Source organism: Fundulus heteroclitus, chromosome 22 (assembly GCF_011125445.2).
Source record: "Fundulus heteroclitus isolate FHET01 chromosome 22, MU-UCD_Fhet_4.1, whole genome shotgun sequence".
NCBI classification, from domain to species: domain Eukaryota; kingdom Metazoa; phylum Chordata; class Actinopteri; order Cyprinodontiformes; family Fundulidae; genus Fundulus; species Fundulus heteroclitus.
This window is the reverse complement of record NC_046382.1, coordinates 21,599,357-21,614,782: the sequence shown is the minus strand read 5'-3', so window position 1 is coordinate 21,614,782 and position 15,426 is coordinate 21,599,357. Positions and strand designations below refer to the sequence as shown.

At 40.0% G+C, this 15,426-nt stretch overlaps 1 protein-coding gene across 2 annotated transcripts in view; it reads right to left on the bottom strand.

The window, feature by feature from the left end:
- The window catches only part of LOC105938752 (Kv channel-interacting protein 2), a 98,947-nt gene extending 97,359 nt beyond the window's left edge, over positions 1-1,588 (bottom strand). Inside the window, exons 1-2 of one of the 2 annotated variants that reach the window (XM_036126126.1) lie at positions 1,478-1,588; positions 1,274-1,373 (exon numbers count right to left, since the gene is read on the bottom strand). In XM_036126126.1, the coding sequence (XP_035982019.1) occupies positions 1,274-1,346 (73 nt within the window). In that variant the 5' untranslated portion in view covers positions 1,347-1,373; positions 1,478-1,588. Of the gene's footprint in view, positions 1-1,273 lie in introns of both variants that reach the window. The other variant, XM_036126129.1, reaches the window with a different exon arrangement.
- Positions 1,589-15,426: the final 13,838 nt, after the last annotated feature.

Sequence of the window (15,426 nt, the reverse complement as noted above, 5' to 3'; positions counted from 1 at the left end):
CCCACCCACTAAAAGAAGCCCATAAGGAAGATTTAGTTAGTTATCGATATCACCTGTGGCGCTGATCACAATATACATGCCTGATTTGTATATAGTTGCATCTGTAATTGTGATCTTGTGCTTGTTAGAGTAAAAATACGTTTTCATGTCAACCACACCAGTTTCTAGTAAAATCTTTAATGTCGTTTTGCTGCATAGACATCCCATTGTGGCAAAATCCTTATAAACCTGGAATTATAGCAAAAGTCATGCCTTTGCCCACCTTGGATCAGAAAATTCCTTTTAAAACGGAGAATGTGAACAATAATTATTTCTGCTTGCCTTGACAACTCTTGAAGAGATTAAGTACTCTGCTCAGCTCATACAAGGAAAGTACATTACCTGGTCATGAAGTTCAAGTGTTTAAGTCTCCTCTGTATCATCTCTCATACCACAGATATAACTGCGAACATAGTTTCACTCCAGGAATCTGACGGGTTTGGAGCAAGTTCCTAATCCTGAGAAAGACGGCGCTATACGCACACAGTTACCCGTTGCAAATCAACAAATTTGCTCAGATATTTGCCGCCTATAGCAGTAAGTCACGCATTTTCTTTATTTCTTTATTCCTTTTTTTACAATTTCATTGATGACGCAAACTGCGTGCACGGGGAAACTCACCATGACGGGAGATTTCTTGCTGAAGTTGGAACTCCAAAAAAAAAAAAAAAAAACAATTGCGGCATCTGGCCGGAATTGCGTTATTTTCAGGGTTATACAGGTGTTTTAAACAAAGAGCGCTTTTCACTGCTACGACAATAAAGCGGTCTCCCATAACTGAGCCAAGCCAACAGAATTTGCACTTTTATCACAAAATCCTCAACAGAAAAAAAGCACACACCAACATTACGCACAATCCCATGCATCGCTGAGAAAAAAAGACTCAATATAAAAATAAGTTATAAATATGGTTAAGCCTTCAGGGAATTTTTTTAAAAAAATACTGAAAGGGTGAAACAACAACAAACCAAAAGAGGGAACGTTGTTACCATGGAAGCCGCAAATAAAGTCTGATAAAAGAATGAATTAGCTTAAAATTTAAAATAAACTAGATTTAGTCAAAAATGTAAAAGCATCCACGGTTCATTTTCGTTTAATTGACAGTTGATTATAGACCAGGTTGTGACCAAACTGAAGTTCCAATGGAAAATGTTATTTCAGGATTATCAACTATTTATATTGAATCTTTTCCCCAGATGGTAAAATTTCCAAATTCAACGCAGGGTTCACTCACCCGTCAGCTGGTCGTAGGATCCATCCAGCTCTCTGGAGTCCGACAAGCTTTGGTCACGGTTTTTCGGCTTCATATTCCCAGTATGCGCCGGTATGTGCAACTGTGGTGAGCAGTTGGCAGATTAGTGTTTCTTGTTGGACGGGAGAAAAAAAAAAGACTTTTTGAATTTCTCTTTCTGACAAAAGATGGCTGCAGGTACACTACCGTTAATAAGTCATATTTGAAGTGCCAAGCGCGGAAAGCAGGAAGCTGTGTGCTCAGTTATTCCTCGTGGCTGTTGCTCTGTGCGCTCTCTGCTTCCACGAGCTGAGTGAGGCAAGCGCGCGCTTCCTGGTCTGGACTCTCACACGGAGTGGCACGCGCACGGGACGAGGGAGAGAGAGAGGGAGTAGGCGAGCTGTGAACGCAGATAGATGTGATCCGACTTTAGGTCTCGGAACATCTAAATGGCCTAATTATGAATGGCGTTGTTTTGAATCTCATTTTCTTCTTTGATATACAGCAATGCATTTGGTTTCACTCATGCAGATGTATCTGGCTCATTATATGGGTGTTTGTCTGCCTCGTTACCTACAAAACCCAAATCACCTCTTCTCCTAATGTTGCTCATTGAGTCAGAGACATACATGTTGTATGTTTATAGACATCAGCAACAGCAACAAGCAGCGCACTGCTGCTGCCAGGCAGAGGTTCTGTCTTTTTCTGATCTATAAATACTCCCATGCTCAGAGAAGCTTTTGTCTCTATATTCTTCCTCTCCTCTTATCGCTTCCTATCTGACTTTTGCCTCTCCTCCTGATCTGCGTTGTACTCCCACTTTGAAAACATAGTTTATATATATATATATATATATATATATATATATATATATATATATATATATATATATATATATATATGTATGTATGTATGTATGTTATTTCATTGTTTATGCCCGTTGTCAGCATGTGCATTAGATGTAATGATACTTTCGCTTTACTTATCGTCTTTAATTCCCAGCCCTACAGAATGAGTTAGTTGACATCTGATCTTTGGCGGGTTTCGCTGTAGGTGGAGAGGTAAGTTTCCCAGGTCGGCATTTAGAGAGGGGAGCAAACAAGCATGCAGACAATAAACTATAAAGCATCTGTGAGTTGTGCCCCGACCAGGTTTCCCTGCTTGCTGTTGTATAGGGAGATTGGGTTACTTGCTCTTAGGAGTGCACCACATTTTATAGCACCCCAGACCCCAATTGTGCATGAACTGGCAGAAACCTACTTTGCTATCCAGGCACATTAGAAAATACCAAAACAGCAGCCCCGTTAAAAAAACAACTAAAGGTGATATTAAAAGGATTTGTCTCCAAATTAAGCACTAAATCCTTAAAAAAAAGTGCTTAAAAAATTAAGCACTGTGGTCTCGGACTCTGAGGCAACCAGTCAGGGGCTGCACTAGTTGCATCAGGCATGTTTGAGACAGAACACCTCAGACACATGCATTGCTGTTGATTTTTTACACGGTAGAGATGTAAGTCAACAAAATTGTCTAAAAAGTTCGGAGAATGTATCACTGTCTAGCACAAACAAGGCAATGATGCAAAATGACAGCAAAGACCATTTCCGCAATGAAGCACCCAGGTGTCTCAAACTCTGCTCCCTGAGGACCAGTGTCCCAATACTTTTAGGCATGTACCATACCCTTCATAATGTTATTTCAACAGCATGCAAGTAAACAGGCAGACCCTATCATCACAGTGGCTGGGCAAACATTAACAGGTACAAGGTATTGTAATGGACTCACAACTATCATTCATTGACTCAGGTCAAAAATCAAATATCATTTATGGAATTCAAAATAATTTGATATTTTAAGCTTCAAAATTATATCTAAGTGCCACATATCTGTCTCGTGTAGATTGTTGTCTGACGGCCTGGACTTAAACAAGTAGGGCTACATTACAGCCAATAGAAAGACTCTACAAGGACACCTTGAAAACTATCTAATCTAATTCATACCATCACTGTAAAATATTAAGTATATATAAGTTTCTGAGTTGGAACAGTATGGTTATGTATTCAGACATCATACTCTTGTACAAAGTGGCTCCACCATCCCTTAGAGACTTGATTTAATTAAAGTCAAATACAAGAGCAGCTGGTAGGGGAGACCACAACGTACCATTCAGGGTAAACTCTTTCGGTCAGTCGGATTTTTCAGTTCATGCATCACATTCATACATTTTATCACTGTATATTTTTTGCACATCCCTTAAACAGTAGCTTTTTTATTATCAAAACTGCAGTCATGATGTGAATTAACAGTCGATGAATTAACAGGCATCTTAACTTAAATTTTACCTATTGTTTATGGCGAAGTGCTTTAGAGGATACAGAATGTTTTTAAAATCATTAATCATTTTAATATCGACTAACCAATCTTTGGTAAATGTTAGGTTTTGTTATACATTTATACTCATGTGTTTTCATTGTCTTTCTGTTTACTATCAACCTGCCATGGAACTACAGATGAAAATTAACCGTTTTGGCTAAATCTAGCATATTTACATGATAGTGTAATGTACTCGTGCCCCATTATTAAATACTAGGGCTGGGCAAGTTAACGCGTTAATTTCGCGTTAATTCATTAGACTATTAACGGCGATATTTATTTTATCGCGCATTAACACATTTTGCTCACATGCTTTCAGTCAGTGTCAGTCAGCACTCACGGCAGCACTCTCCCGCTCCCCCTCCCCTCTCGTACATGGCTCAGTGGCGCCAGCCAATCAGCACGCAGGCTCAGCCTGGCCCGCCCACTCAGCTCTCACACAAACTTAACACACAAACAGCTGAGAGAGACCGCAGCAGCGAAAAAACATGAACAGGTGAAGTAGCACCGTTTGGCTTTATTTTAATACCGTAAATGAAATCAAGCTGTATGTTTTGTAAAAAGCCGGTTCATTTCAGTGGAAACACAACAAATTTATCTAAGCACGTGAAAAAACATGAAAACGTTGAGCCACAGAAACGGAGAGAGGAGACGAAACTTCTCTCACTGCCCCGACAGACCCACAAACGTCTCTGACTGAGGCGTTTCAGTCCTCCAGGGAACATCCAGGTAGATCGGTGGTCATCTTCAGCAGCAGTTCATGTTAACTTTCAAAGTAGATAATATCTATCATATGTTACTGGAGCCCACACATAACATGTAATTAAGACCTTGAAAGAACCCAGTACATATATTAAAAAGTATTATTTAAGATAAGATAACATTAGCTAATCCTTTTTTTATCCCACGACGGGGAAATTTATAGGATTAAAGCAACAGGCAGGTGCACACAACACAGACAAAATTACATAAGGATTGAAATATATAAGAGGTGGATTAGCGAAAAATACACTGAACATAACATTATTGTTATTATTATTATTATTTAATTGTAATAATAAAATAAAAACCACAAAACCCCAAAAGGTCAACAGTTTCATGATACATCAAGCTTAGGGACTGGCTAATATACAGCAGGTCAAAAAAGGCCATATTTTGGCTGCAGTGCTTGCTGTTCTCTTATGAAGAAAAGATCAACTAGTGCACTAAATTCAATAGATGGGTTGAAAATATCCAGTATAAAATAAGATAAGTGCTACAAATGTTACAACACTTTTGTTCATATGGCAGCAGAACATTAAAATAAAAGTGCTCTTTACACTACTTTTGAATTCATTCTTGGAGTTTGCGCATACAATGCGATTAATCCTGATTAATCGGGCAAATTATGCGATTAATCGCGATTAAAAATTTTAATCGTTGCCCAGCCCTATTAAATACATAAACAAACACCTGAAACAAACTGCCTTAATAGCATGCATTCAAACTCTACAGAGCTCTTCTAATGAGCCAATATTTTAATTGAATCAGAGATGTATCTAAGGCCTTGTCTATATGGAGAAAAACATGGTAAATTTCCATAAATGCTTAAGAAAAAATGTGCGTCCAGACGAGAAGATGCAGCACGACTGAAAAGGCTGTAGTAGGTATGACGGGCCCATTGGTGCCGCTTTGACAGTGCCAAAGAAACATGCAAAAAAAACACCAGACATGTGCAGACGAGTACACCCCTGGGTACACCCCTGGGTCTTTCTGCATGGAGTTTGCATGTTCTCCCTGTGCATGTGTGGGTTCTCTCCGGGTACTCCGGCTTCCTCCCACAGACCAAAAACATGACTGTTAGGTTAATTGGTTTCTCCAAATTGTCCTTAGGTGTGAGTGTGTGCGTGAATGGTTGTTTGTCCTGTTTGTCTCTGTGTTGCCCTGCGACAGACTGGCAACCTGTCCAGGGTGTACCCCGCCTCTCGCCCATTGAACGCTGGAGATAGGCACCAGCACCCCCCGCGACCCCATGAGGGATAAAGCGGTTCGGAAAATGGATGGATGGATGGATGTGCAGACGACTGAAGTAAACACAGCACGCATGAGTCGTCTGCGCATGTCCGGTGTTTTGTGATCAGACACAGGGAACACGCTGTGTAGCGCAGGCGCATTAGAAAGAAAGAGGAGAGGACGCTACAAACAGCCTTAATAAAGCCGCAACATCGGACAGTGCCATCTTTGTTGATTTTTTGTGAGAGTGAGGTGCACGTCTGTTACAGAGGGAGGCGAAGCTATGACCTCATCGTTTAAGAAAATATGTGCCATGTACACAGGTAAAAATAAAAGTGCAATTTTAACACTGATCCACCCTGGGAACAGGATTCAAAAATTATTGTTTATGGTCTCCCAAAATGTCCCATCCATGTGGACCCACAGCCTAAACAACAAAATATCTTTGTGGATACAATTAATCTCTTCAAAAAGTTACAGGACGCAAATTTCCCTTTATTTTTCAAAGAAGTTGGGCATTCCCACATTGAGCTTCATGTCAGAGCTCTAGGCCATAAATGAACACAAAAAGGAAACGAAGACACACAGAATCTGCTTTTTCTGTGATCTAATACCAGCAAAATATTTCACAGATATGGACAATTGGATGATGATTGGATTTTGGTGCGTGTTAAATGAAAGGAGACAAGGACAGGTCGCTTCTTGATGAAGGAGAGGAGGAGCGTGCTGAAATGAAAGATGGGAGAGGCGAGGAGATCGATTTACAGTGACTTGAAGGGGATTTAGTGATTCACTGGCAAAATAAACGGAATTAGGTGGTCGCTGATGAGGAGACTGCGACTGGAAGGTTTGTAGGGGACAAACCTAAATATCACTATGCACACACACACTACCTGTGAGCGCTGCTGCTCTTCTATTAATGAGATTTATTGATAATTTAACATTACAGAATGAAAGGAAGACAAAGGCTCTAAAATATTACAAATGTTTACAGCCATATTGCAGTGTTGCTCTTGTCTCCGTTGTGAACGATACTAAATAACCCGAGGATTTAAAAAATGTTTTTTTAAGACTAGTCAGCAGTTTGCTTCCTGTAGACAACTCAAAATCCAGGGAGGATTTTTTGACAGGGTGCTATAGTAAGTGCCTCTTAGAGGAGGCAACCAGAAAATCTGAACATTTCTATGTTGTTTCCCAGTAACTATCGTTTTAACCTTGTCAGCTGAGCATAATCCAACCTGGTCTATAACCACATCATGTATTGCTTTCTTAGATATTTAGGTCTTTGGAAAGCAATGTATGAAAATAATAAAATCTCTCCGTGGAGACTGAAAGAAAAGTTTCAAATGTTTTTTTTTTTAACATAACAATGCAGTTTAAATTGACCAATGCACACAAAACAAACCTGGTCTTGGTGTCCGAAATGCCCTCTGGCAGTAAGGGAGACAACTGCTCCTCATATCATTGTTCATATTCTTTTTCTGGATGGTCCTTCATCTTTGACTTCTTCAAAATCTTCGGTCTGCATGGATATTCTGTGTTTAGGGAGATGTGGAGGCAATGACAGAGCAATTTGTTGTCCTTTTTAAATAGTACTTTAAGTAGGGGGAAAAAGTGCCGGTACTCCCCTTATTGTCATACGCAGACGTGGCAGATACATGACTAGCACTTTTTTGGGGTGTGGGGGGTAAAATTATAGTTATAGTAACCATAATAATGACATATCTAAAATAAAAATGTTTAAAGGATATTATATATAAGCAATATGTAAATATTTGCTCAAGAAAAAAGACTCTCCAATCTCTCCTGTGGTGCTCCCCTCCATCAGCCCAGTATGTAATTGAGTGGTGAAGAAAGGTACCTAAGCTACAGGTGATACTTTAACAAAGTCATGAGTTGATGAATGGAGGGGAAAAAATGGTTGGCAATGGAAATGTTGAAAAAACTTTGCAAAAACAGCTTTTTTTGTAGACAAAAAAAGTAGCAAGGCATCATTTCTCATGCAGTTTTCTCAAAAGCAACAATAAACGTCTTTGAACAAATGAAAGACATGAAAAATTTGACATGATCACATTGTTCAGTTTCCTCTGGAAAGTCGGACATTTATGTTTTTAGGGGTTTTCATCAAACGTACAGGGATATAAAGCCTCTGTTTTCTTGTGTAGTGACGGACTGTTCAGAGTTATCATTCAGCTCTGCTCCAGTTCTGATCCTCTTTGAGCCCTCTTGGAGCCAGGTAAACATCACAGCTGTGATCATTTTCTCTGCTTTTCCTCTCTCATGCCAGCGCTTATCCACTTGAATGTGCAGGCAATGGGTTTCTTACAAGTGGATTTCTTTTAATCAATAAATGGGCCACAAACTCGTAAACTGCGGAGATGTCGGCAGGGGGCAGGGATTCAGGTAGAAGTCCCAGTATGCGCCGCGCTCTAGAAAAAAGTCAGATGGGTAACTTTAAGTGGGACGGTATGCAGTTGTAACGCTATGAAATCTAAATACAAAATTAAATGAAATTTTATTTATCTTGTCTGGATGAAAAGTCATGTGTTAATTTAGATGTCAGAAGATGAAACGGGACTTATGACGGGAGCAATGCCTTTCACATCTTCTGACGCACCCGCATGTATTTAGTTACCTCTGCATGCTGCTACCTGTGCAACTCCTTGGTCAGCAATGTCTGTCCATCAGTCTCCATTCAGTCTCCATGGTAACCAACTGTTGCACTGGCCCATGGATACATCCATTACTGCCTCAGGTTTTCACGGCATCACGGCTTCAGAGCGTGTTGCAGCTGACCCACTGCTTTGATGTTTTGATGGAAGCATGTTAGCTGTCGGTCTGCTACCACCCTCAGCATGATTCAGACAAGTTTTCTATGGTAATAGTCCTAAACAAAAAGTGTACTCGAAGCTGTCAACAATAAATTTCGCTTTCCAGGGCACTATAAATAGCAGGAAATCTCAGGGGGGTAAAAGTGCACCCCAATAACAAGAACATAATAGATTTGGATGTCTCCTTAGGGACATTTTATTTATTATTTATTTTTTAATAGTGTCCTGTCTGGCGATGTGGCAATAAGAATTGTTGTCTTAATGCCAAAAAGACCCCAACAGATTTTACTTTCACAAGCGGAGCCTTACCACTTTTGCCATAGTGCTTCCCTTGATTTATACATGCATGTAGCTTTATTATAATTTATGAATGGAATATTTCATGTGATATGGACACTAAAACAAGAAGGCAGAGAAAAGGTGAAAGACAGAGGAGATAAAAGGGAGAGAATGATGCAACATCCTCAGTCTGCTTCTTCACCTGCAAAGAGAGATGTAAAAAGAAAAGCACAACCAGCCGATAAAATATTACAGATACAATCAAGTATCGCCTTGGTGACATCACTGAAGTATACACAGTATTAATTAATAAGACATGTATAAAGTGACAGCTGAGGTAAATAATAGGGGTTTTCTATATGGAAGAAAAAACCCTATTATTAACCCTAGGGAAATTTGGTTTGACTCCAAGACGATTCTTTGACATAACAGCAGACACACAACAGACAAAACAAATGGTTGCCTCAACAATAGGTTTTACATAATCGCAACTAAAGTTGTTCACAATGAACACTGCAGACATGTATGAGCACTTTGAGCCATTGCACCATCTCTCTGACTTTAATAGTACGGTTCAACAATTTTATAGAAAAAGGGTGGAAAACAGGGTCTTCAACCAATGCTAGTGATATAATGTATTAAGACCAAAAAAAAATAAAATCAGAGATAAACAAAACCTTTTTTTTTTAACCAGCTCAATATGATGCAGGTACAAAAGGGACAAGTAGCCGAAAAAACAGCAAATAGAAAAAAAAGTAATTTACTCTCAGGATAGATCCCCAGTGAATCATAAGGCCAACATGGGCACCATTAGGCACAGTTTCTCTGGGTTACTGAATATTTTTTCTCTCAGGCTAAAGTAAACCAACCTGGGACTTTCTTATCTTCTCGATCCTCCTCATGCAGGAGCGCCGCAGAGTTCAGCGGCCAGAGGATCACTGTTCAGCACAACAGCAGCGACCAGAATGGGTTTAAAATGGTGAACAATACCCCATTGATCTCAGAAGATTTCATGGAGATTATATTAGGAGCCACAGGCTGCCACTTCAAACTGTGTGGAAATGTATTGGTAGAATAGATTTAACTACACCAATCCCAATTCCTGACAGCAAAAATTGAAAAAGAGCTCTGATAGGGATTAAAATCAACTTCCTAAAGACATGTACCTGATTAATTATAATTTCAAGGCAGTTAAACTCTAAAACTGAATTAAAAATAACTTACAACCCAAACTGGGCTATTAAATATCCACAGAACATTAATAATTAAAACCTGTGAAATGTCTCTGTTGGAAAGACATAAAAACACACAGCAGCTTCTGCAGCAGAGTGCCCCATTCAAACTTCAAACCCATGAATAATCAAAATTATTGGGCAGTTACGGTTGCTTTAATCTGTGTCTCAGAGCAGAAAGTCTTTGCTCTCATTGTTGGAGTTACCTCTTAAAAAGGCCTTGATGCTGTAGTCTCTCTCCGTGTGCACTTAGATGATTACAGTAGTGTCTGTATTTAATAAAAGATTTCCGCTAAGCGTGGTGGATTTGATTATTGTATTTGAATGTAAACTCTGCAAAAGGATGGGAAATCTATAGTGTTTGGTTTGGTTTAAATGTTGTGTTGCACACAAAAATCAGAGGTCCTTTCATGCAATGTACTGCAAAGCTACACCTTTAGTGAGGGGTCAGTCTAAAAAGTCTTACCTCCCCACCAGGGCTGTTGTCAAGGGGGATTCCTACCTGATTCTGTCTGATTTTGCCCTGGTTCTTGAAGTGTCAGCGGATTCATGAGAAAAATCCACAAGCCACATGTGTCTCTTAACACCTTCACAATCAAAAGAAAGGACCCACAATATGGTGCTAGTGGGGTACTGATGTCAGTCCATCAGTGTTAAGCCTCTGATCCATTTCTGGAGTCAACAGAAATGACAGCAGCAGAGCCGCAGGACGATCAGAATGAGATGCCTATAAAACAACATTTAGGACGGCCCACAACAACATAACTTGTATTCAAAGTACTGAATGCATTTGAAAGCCTGCATGACTGTCACAACTACAGCCCTTTTCTAGAATGATGATATAAAAGATGTGCAGAGACACAGGACAAACTAAAATTCACAAATGTACAAATGTACATACTTCTGGACTGTGGGGGTAAAATGGAGTAGCTGGAAATAAAGCATGTACATCTGAAGAGAACATGCTAACTCCACATAGAGGGCCTCCGGCTCAGCTGGGAATCAAACCCAGGACCTTTTGGCTGTAAGGCAACCATACCAAACACTACACTGATTCACTCAATATTTTTGTATGAACAGAATAAACAAATAAACAGTCATTTCATCTGGGTTCTTTGTTCTGGGAAGCGTTTTGTTTGGCTCCACTTACTCATGCTTCTCTGAACTGGCAGGGTTAGGATTTTTCCTAAAGATTAGACTCCAACTACTCCTAGATTATCCTCTCAATGTCATGATTTAGGTTTTTGTTTGTTTATTTTGGACTTTTCTTGAATCAGCCTTCACCTCTCAGCCACTGTCCAATCAGCTCAGTCTCCTTCCAGCTAGCACCTTGCTCTTAACCAATCCACCTGCTGCACTAATTAGTCAACTCTGTTCACCTGTCTACAGGGCTAGCCAACTCATCCCTCCCAGATTCTTTTCTCTTTCTTTTACTCTCTTCCTACTTCTTTTTCTCTACATGCAGCTGGAAAGGTATCTAGGATGAGAAACTAGAAGGGGATGAAACACACAAACCAAACACTAACTGAAAGTTGCACAACCCAAGGAACTTAAAAGCTAATAAATAACCAAACACCTTAGGATCGTGACACTCAACCCCACCTCAGAAATGAGAATATTCACTATATTGCTAACAGTCCTGGGTCATCCCTCCAAACCATTAAATCCTGTAAATGCTGCAGTTACTTCCATGGCCAAATATATATAAAATAACACATTTAATAATGCAGACTCTAAACATTTGTCATAGGTTATTTCCAGGATCTTGCAATGTTGTAGGAAGAGTCATACATTAGTGTCTGACCTCACAGATGCACCTCTGGAAAAACATTTTCATAAAGAAGAGTTGAACTGTCAGAGCTGTAAGAGGTGGACTGACATCGTATTAAACTGTATAAATTAAGGATTGCAGATGGCGAATGGTTTTGGTATATTAGTGAAATCTTTGAAATTTATTTTCATACTTCTAAATCAGTTTGTATTTAAAAACAGTTGCATGTTCCCATAGAGAAACTTTGAATCCAACCTGACTGCGCCGTTTCAAGCTAAAGCCCCATTTACACTACCCTTGTTAAACCGATCCATGCCGAGCTCGGTCCGAGCTTGGATCAGTTAACCAAGCCCAGCCTGGTTCTGATGACTGTTTACACATCACGCTTATCTTGGTTCCTCGCCTCCTAGTGACGATCTGTGGTACTACTACTCTCTAGGATTGAAGGAGGAAATCAAGCAAATAAAAATGGCAGCACCCGTAGTGGATAAGACAAACAAACGTCTAATAAGGATTTACAGACGCAAGAAACAACAACGGACGCTGAGGTTCATCACACTGCTAAGCAGAATCATCAGAGTAACACTCGATAGTTATCTCGGTTACCGAGCTCGGACTGGTCTCGGCACGGTTAAAAAAGGGTAGTGTAAACGGGGTATAACTCTCCCCACACCTTGTGACCACAGTGCATACAGATATTTCGTTCTGTATGCACTCTGTACATACAAAATGAAAAATAAAGTTGTCTAAGTCTAAGTCTAAGTCACATTGCTCACACTCCCCTAAAGGCTTGAACAGCTCATGTATTTGGTGTCTGCAAGTAACAGATAAAACCTCCAAGAAACCAATGGTGGAAAGGGAAAACTACAGAAATGCACCCTGGCACTCCCAAGGTCGCTACCCTGACCTTGAGCCATGAGCCAAACTGTGGCATGAATATTAATGGCACAGATCTCTGGGAGCACTGGACAAAGGTACGTGTGTCTATGCATATATTATGGCCATAGCAACTAAAATCCATCAAAACTGCACTATAACTGCAAATCACTGATGACTTCCTCTTTTTTTTAAAGCATGCTGTTTTCCCTCAAATCACAAAGTTCAAAACATGCCCAGGGAAGAGAGCGGAAAAGATTAATAACCAGAACAGTTTGCCACATCAGCAGAAAAGGCTGAAGTAAGAAGGATTAACTGAAATGACTATCGCTGAGTAGATTTTGAGAGTCCCAACGGATATTGAAAGCACCACTTCTTGTCAAGTAGTGTTTAACAACATTTGAAATATCTAAATGACAGTTCTTCTCATTATTCACAGTGGCCAGCGACCTCCAACGCTGAGCTGACAGCTTTTCCTCGACCGGCTCTGGCCGAGGAACTGATTGATGATGTCCAGGGAGATTCAGCAATATACAGACATGCATACTAAAAACAGTCCCTTACACACACACACATCCCTTACACACACTTTTTTCAGTCCTGGAAAAACGGGCAGGCATTGGAAATCTATACAAAAGAATCTATAATTTTAATTACAGCTGAAACATTCATGATGTTTAATTTAGAGATCTATCAAGTCACTTTGTAAGCTGATAAGCATCCTCTACATCCATTTCAAAAATCTTGAAATCTGAAAACCTTGAGATGAAGCCACCACACTCTTCAATAGATCAATATGTCAAAGGTTTAAGTTCTACGGGTTTAACCTTTCACTCTCTTTTTAGATTTTAATAACTTCCAATTAAAGTGGAACCATCTTGTTCTAAATGTTAAGGGTGTGAAAGGTTTATCAAGTTCAACTTTTCATGATTGATTTTACTTTTTTTAATGTAACTGACCAGAAAAGATTAACATTGTATATCACATTAGAATGCACAATAAATTGTGTAATTTTCAAGAGTATGGATCAGGGATTGAGGAGCAAACTACTTTTGAACACAAGTTTGAGTTACATAAAGTAAACCTGAAAATTAGAAATAATGGTTTTCAAAGTTAGCTTTTATTTCCTTCATCCACTACACAGTAAAAATGGACAGCCCCCTTGAAATCAATGGACTTATTTTGTCCCATAAACCCAAACTATTATAAATAGTTTTTGATACAGAACTTAAGTTTGTGTGTTTTCCAAACTTTAAACTTATGGTTGTAAATTGTCCTGACTTTTCTTATATTGGGTATATGCAAAGCTGACATTACTTGCAGTTTTAAGGCAGCTTTTGGACTTTCGTTTCTATGTTGAACAGCCTTAAAATTGAATACAGTGCAACTCCAAACAACTTGGTTATTTATTTACATTATTAAAAATGTCTCGATGTTTTGCTTTATTAAGGCTTCTGCCTTCTATGCACAGAATAAAATCAGAAAATAAAGATATGCAACATGCCTATGGTGAATGGGGGTTTGGTCAGTGTGAGGTCCTCAGCTCGTTCTTTAACAATACAAAATGGTTATTTTTCCATCACTCCCTTGAAATTTTCGTCCTATTCTACCGTATATTAATTTGTAAATTTGTTTAATCTAGGATCTCAGTTAAATTTTATTTTTCCAGGAAAGAAATCCATTCTGTTAATCTCTTTTAGAAGGATGTCCTGGTCAAGAAAAACAGCGCAATGTGCGAGGGGCTAACAAGCCATTATACATACAAATGGACACCAACAGCATTATTAGATTATTTTTCCCATATTTGCTGCAAAATATTTAGGAAAATTGTTTTTGTGGGTCAAGCAACCAAGTTTAATATGTAGGCTGACCCCATAAAAAACTTGCCAAATATCCCCCTCCCATTCCATACAGCTCTTTGTGGGGGCAGTGTGATGGTCTGGGGCGTCATCTGCCCCACTGGCCAGCCACTATATGAGATACTGCAACCTGTGGCAATCCCAATATCAACATTCTTACCGACTAAACTCTGTCCTTCATGATGTCAATAATCACACACATACAGTATGCTATGATTTGGGTTTTGTCTTTGTGATTTGGACTGTCTGGACTTTACATTTTCCCTCCATGCTCCCAGTGCCGGACCGTCTTGTCTCGTCTCGTCTGCACTGCCTGAATGTCGCTCCCAGTTTTCGTGTGCTCAGCCTGCCAGACCCTGGGGTTTTCTGTAGTCGACCTGCCCTCACTGATGGAAGAAGGCGTATGACTGTGTGCTAGTCATTCCTGCTCCTGTGTGGATCTGCTGTCAGTTCTGCTCGCTCTGGCGAGCCATCAGCCCGCTGTTCTGGTCAGGCCTTGGGCTGTTGCTGCTCAGTGGACTTAATGAAGCTCCTGTTGGACTGTTTTCTCAAGCAGGCTCATTTTCACCTGTCCTGCTTGCCATTAACCATCACCAGCCTGCTCCAGTCTTCGCTGCAATCCCCTGCCTGTCATCTGCCCCATTCCTTTCAATAAGCTTTTGAAACATACTCCATGTTTGGCTTGAATACCAGGTTCTCAGATCCAGTCACTACACAGTAGGGTTTATCAGAGACTACTTCAAGAATTTGCAAGCGAATGACTTGCTTGCAGTCCTGACCTAAACACTGTTTGGCTCAGCTTTGACAGGCCCAGCTTGTATGTGCTGAGGGCTTCCAAACCACACTGGATAACCTGCAACCAATGGCAGCTGAGAAATTGGATGCCATCCCACAGCAGTGTGCGACCAAGAATGAGAAGGAGGTGCCAGGCTCTTGTGACTGGGTC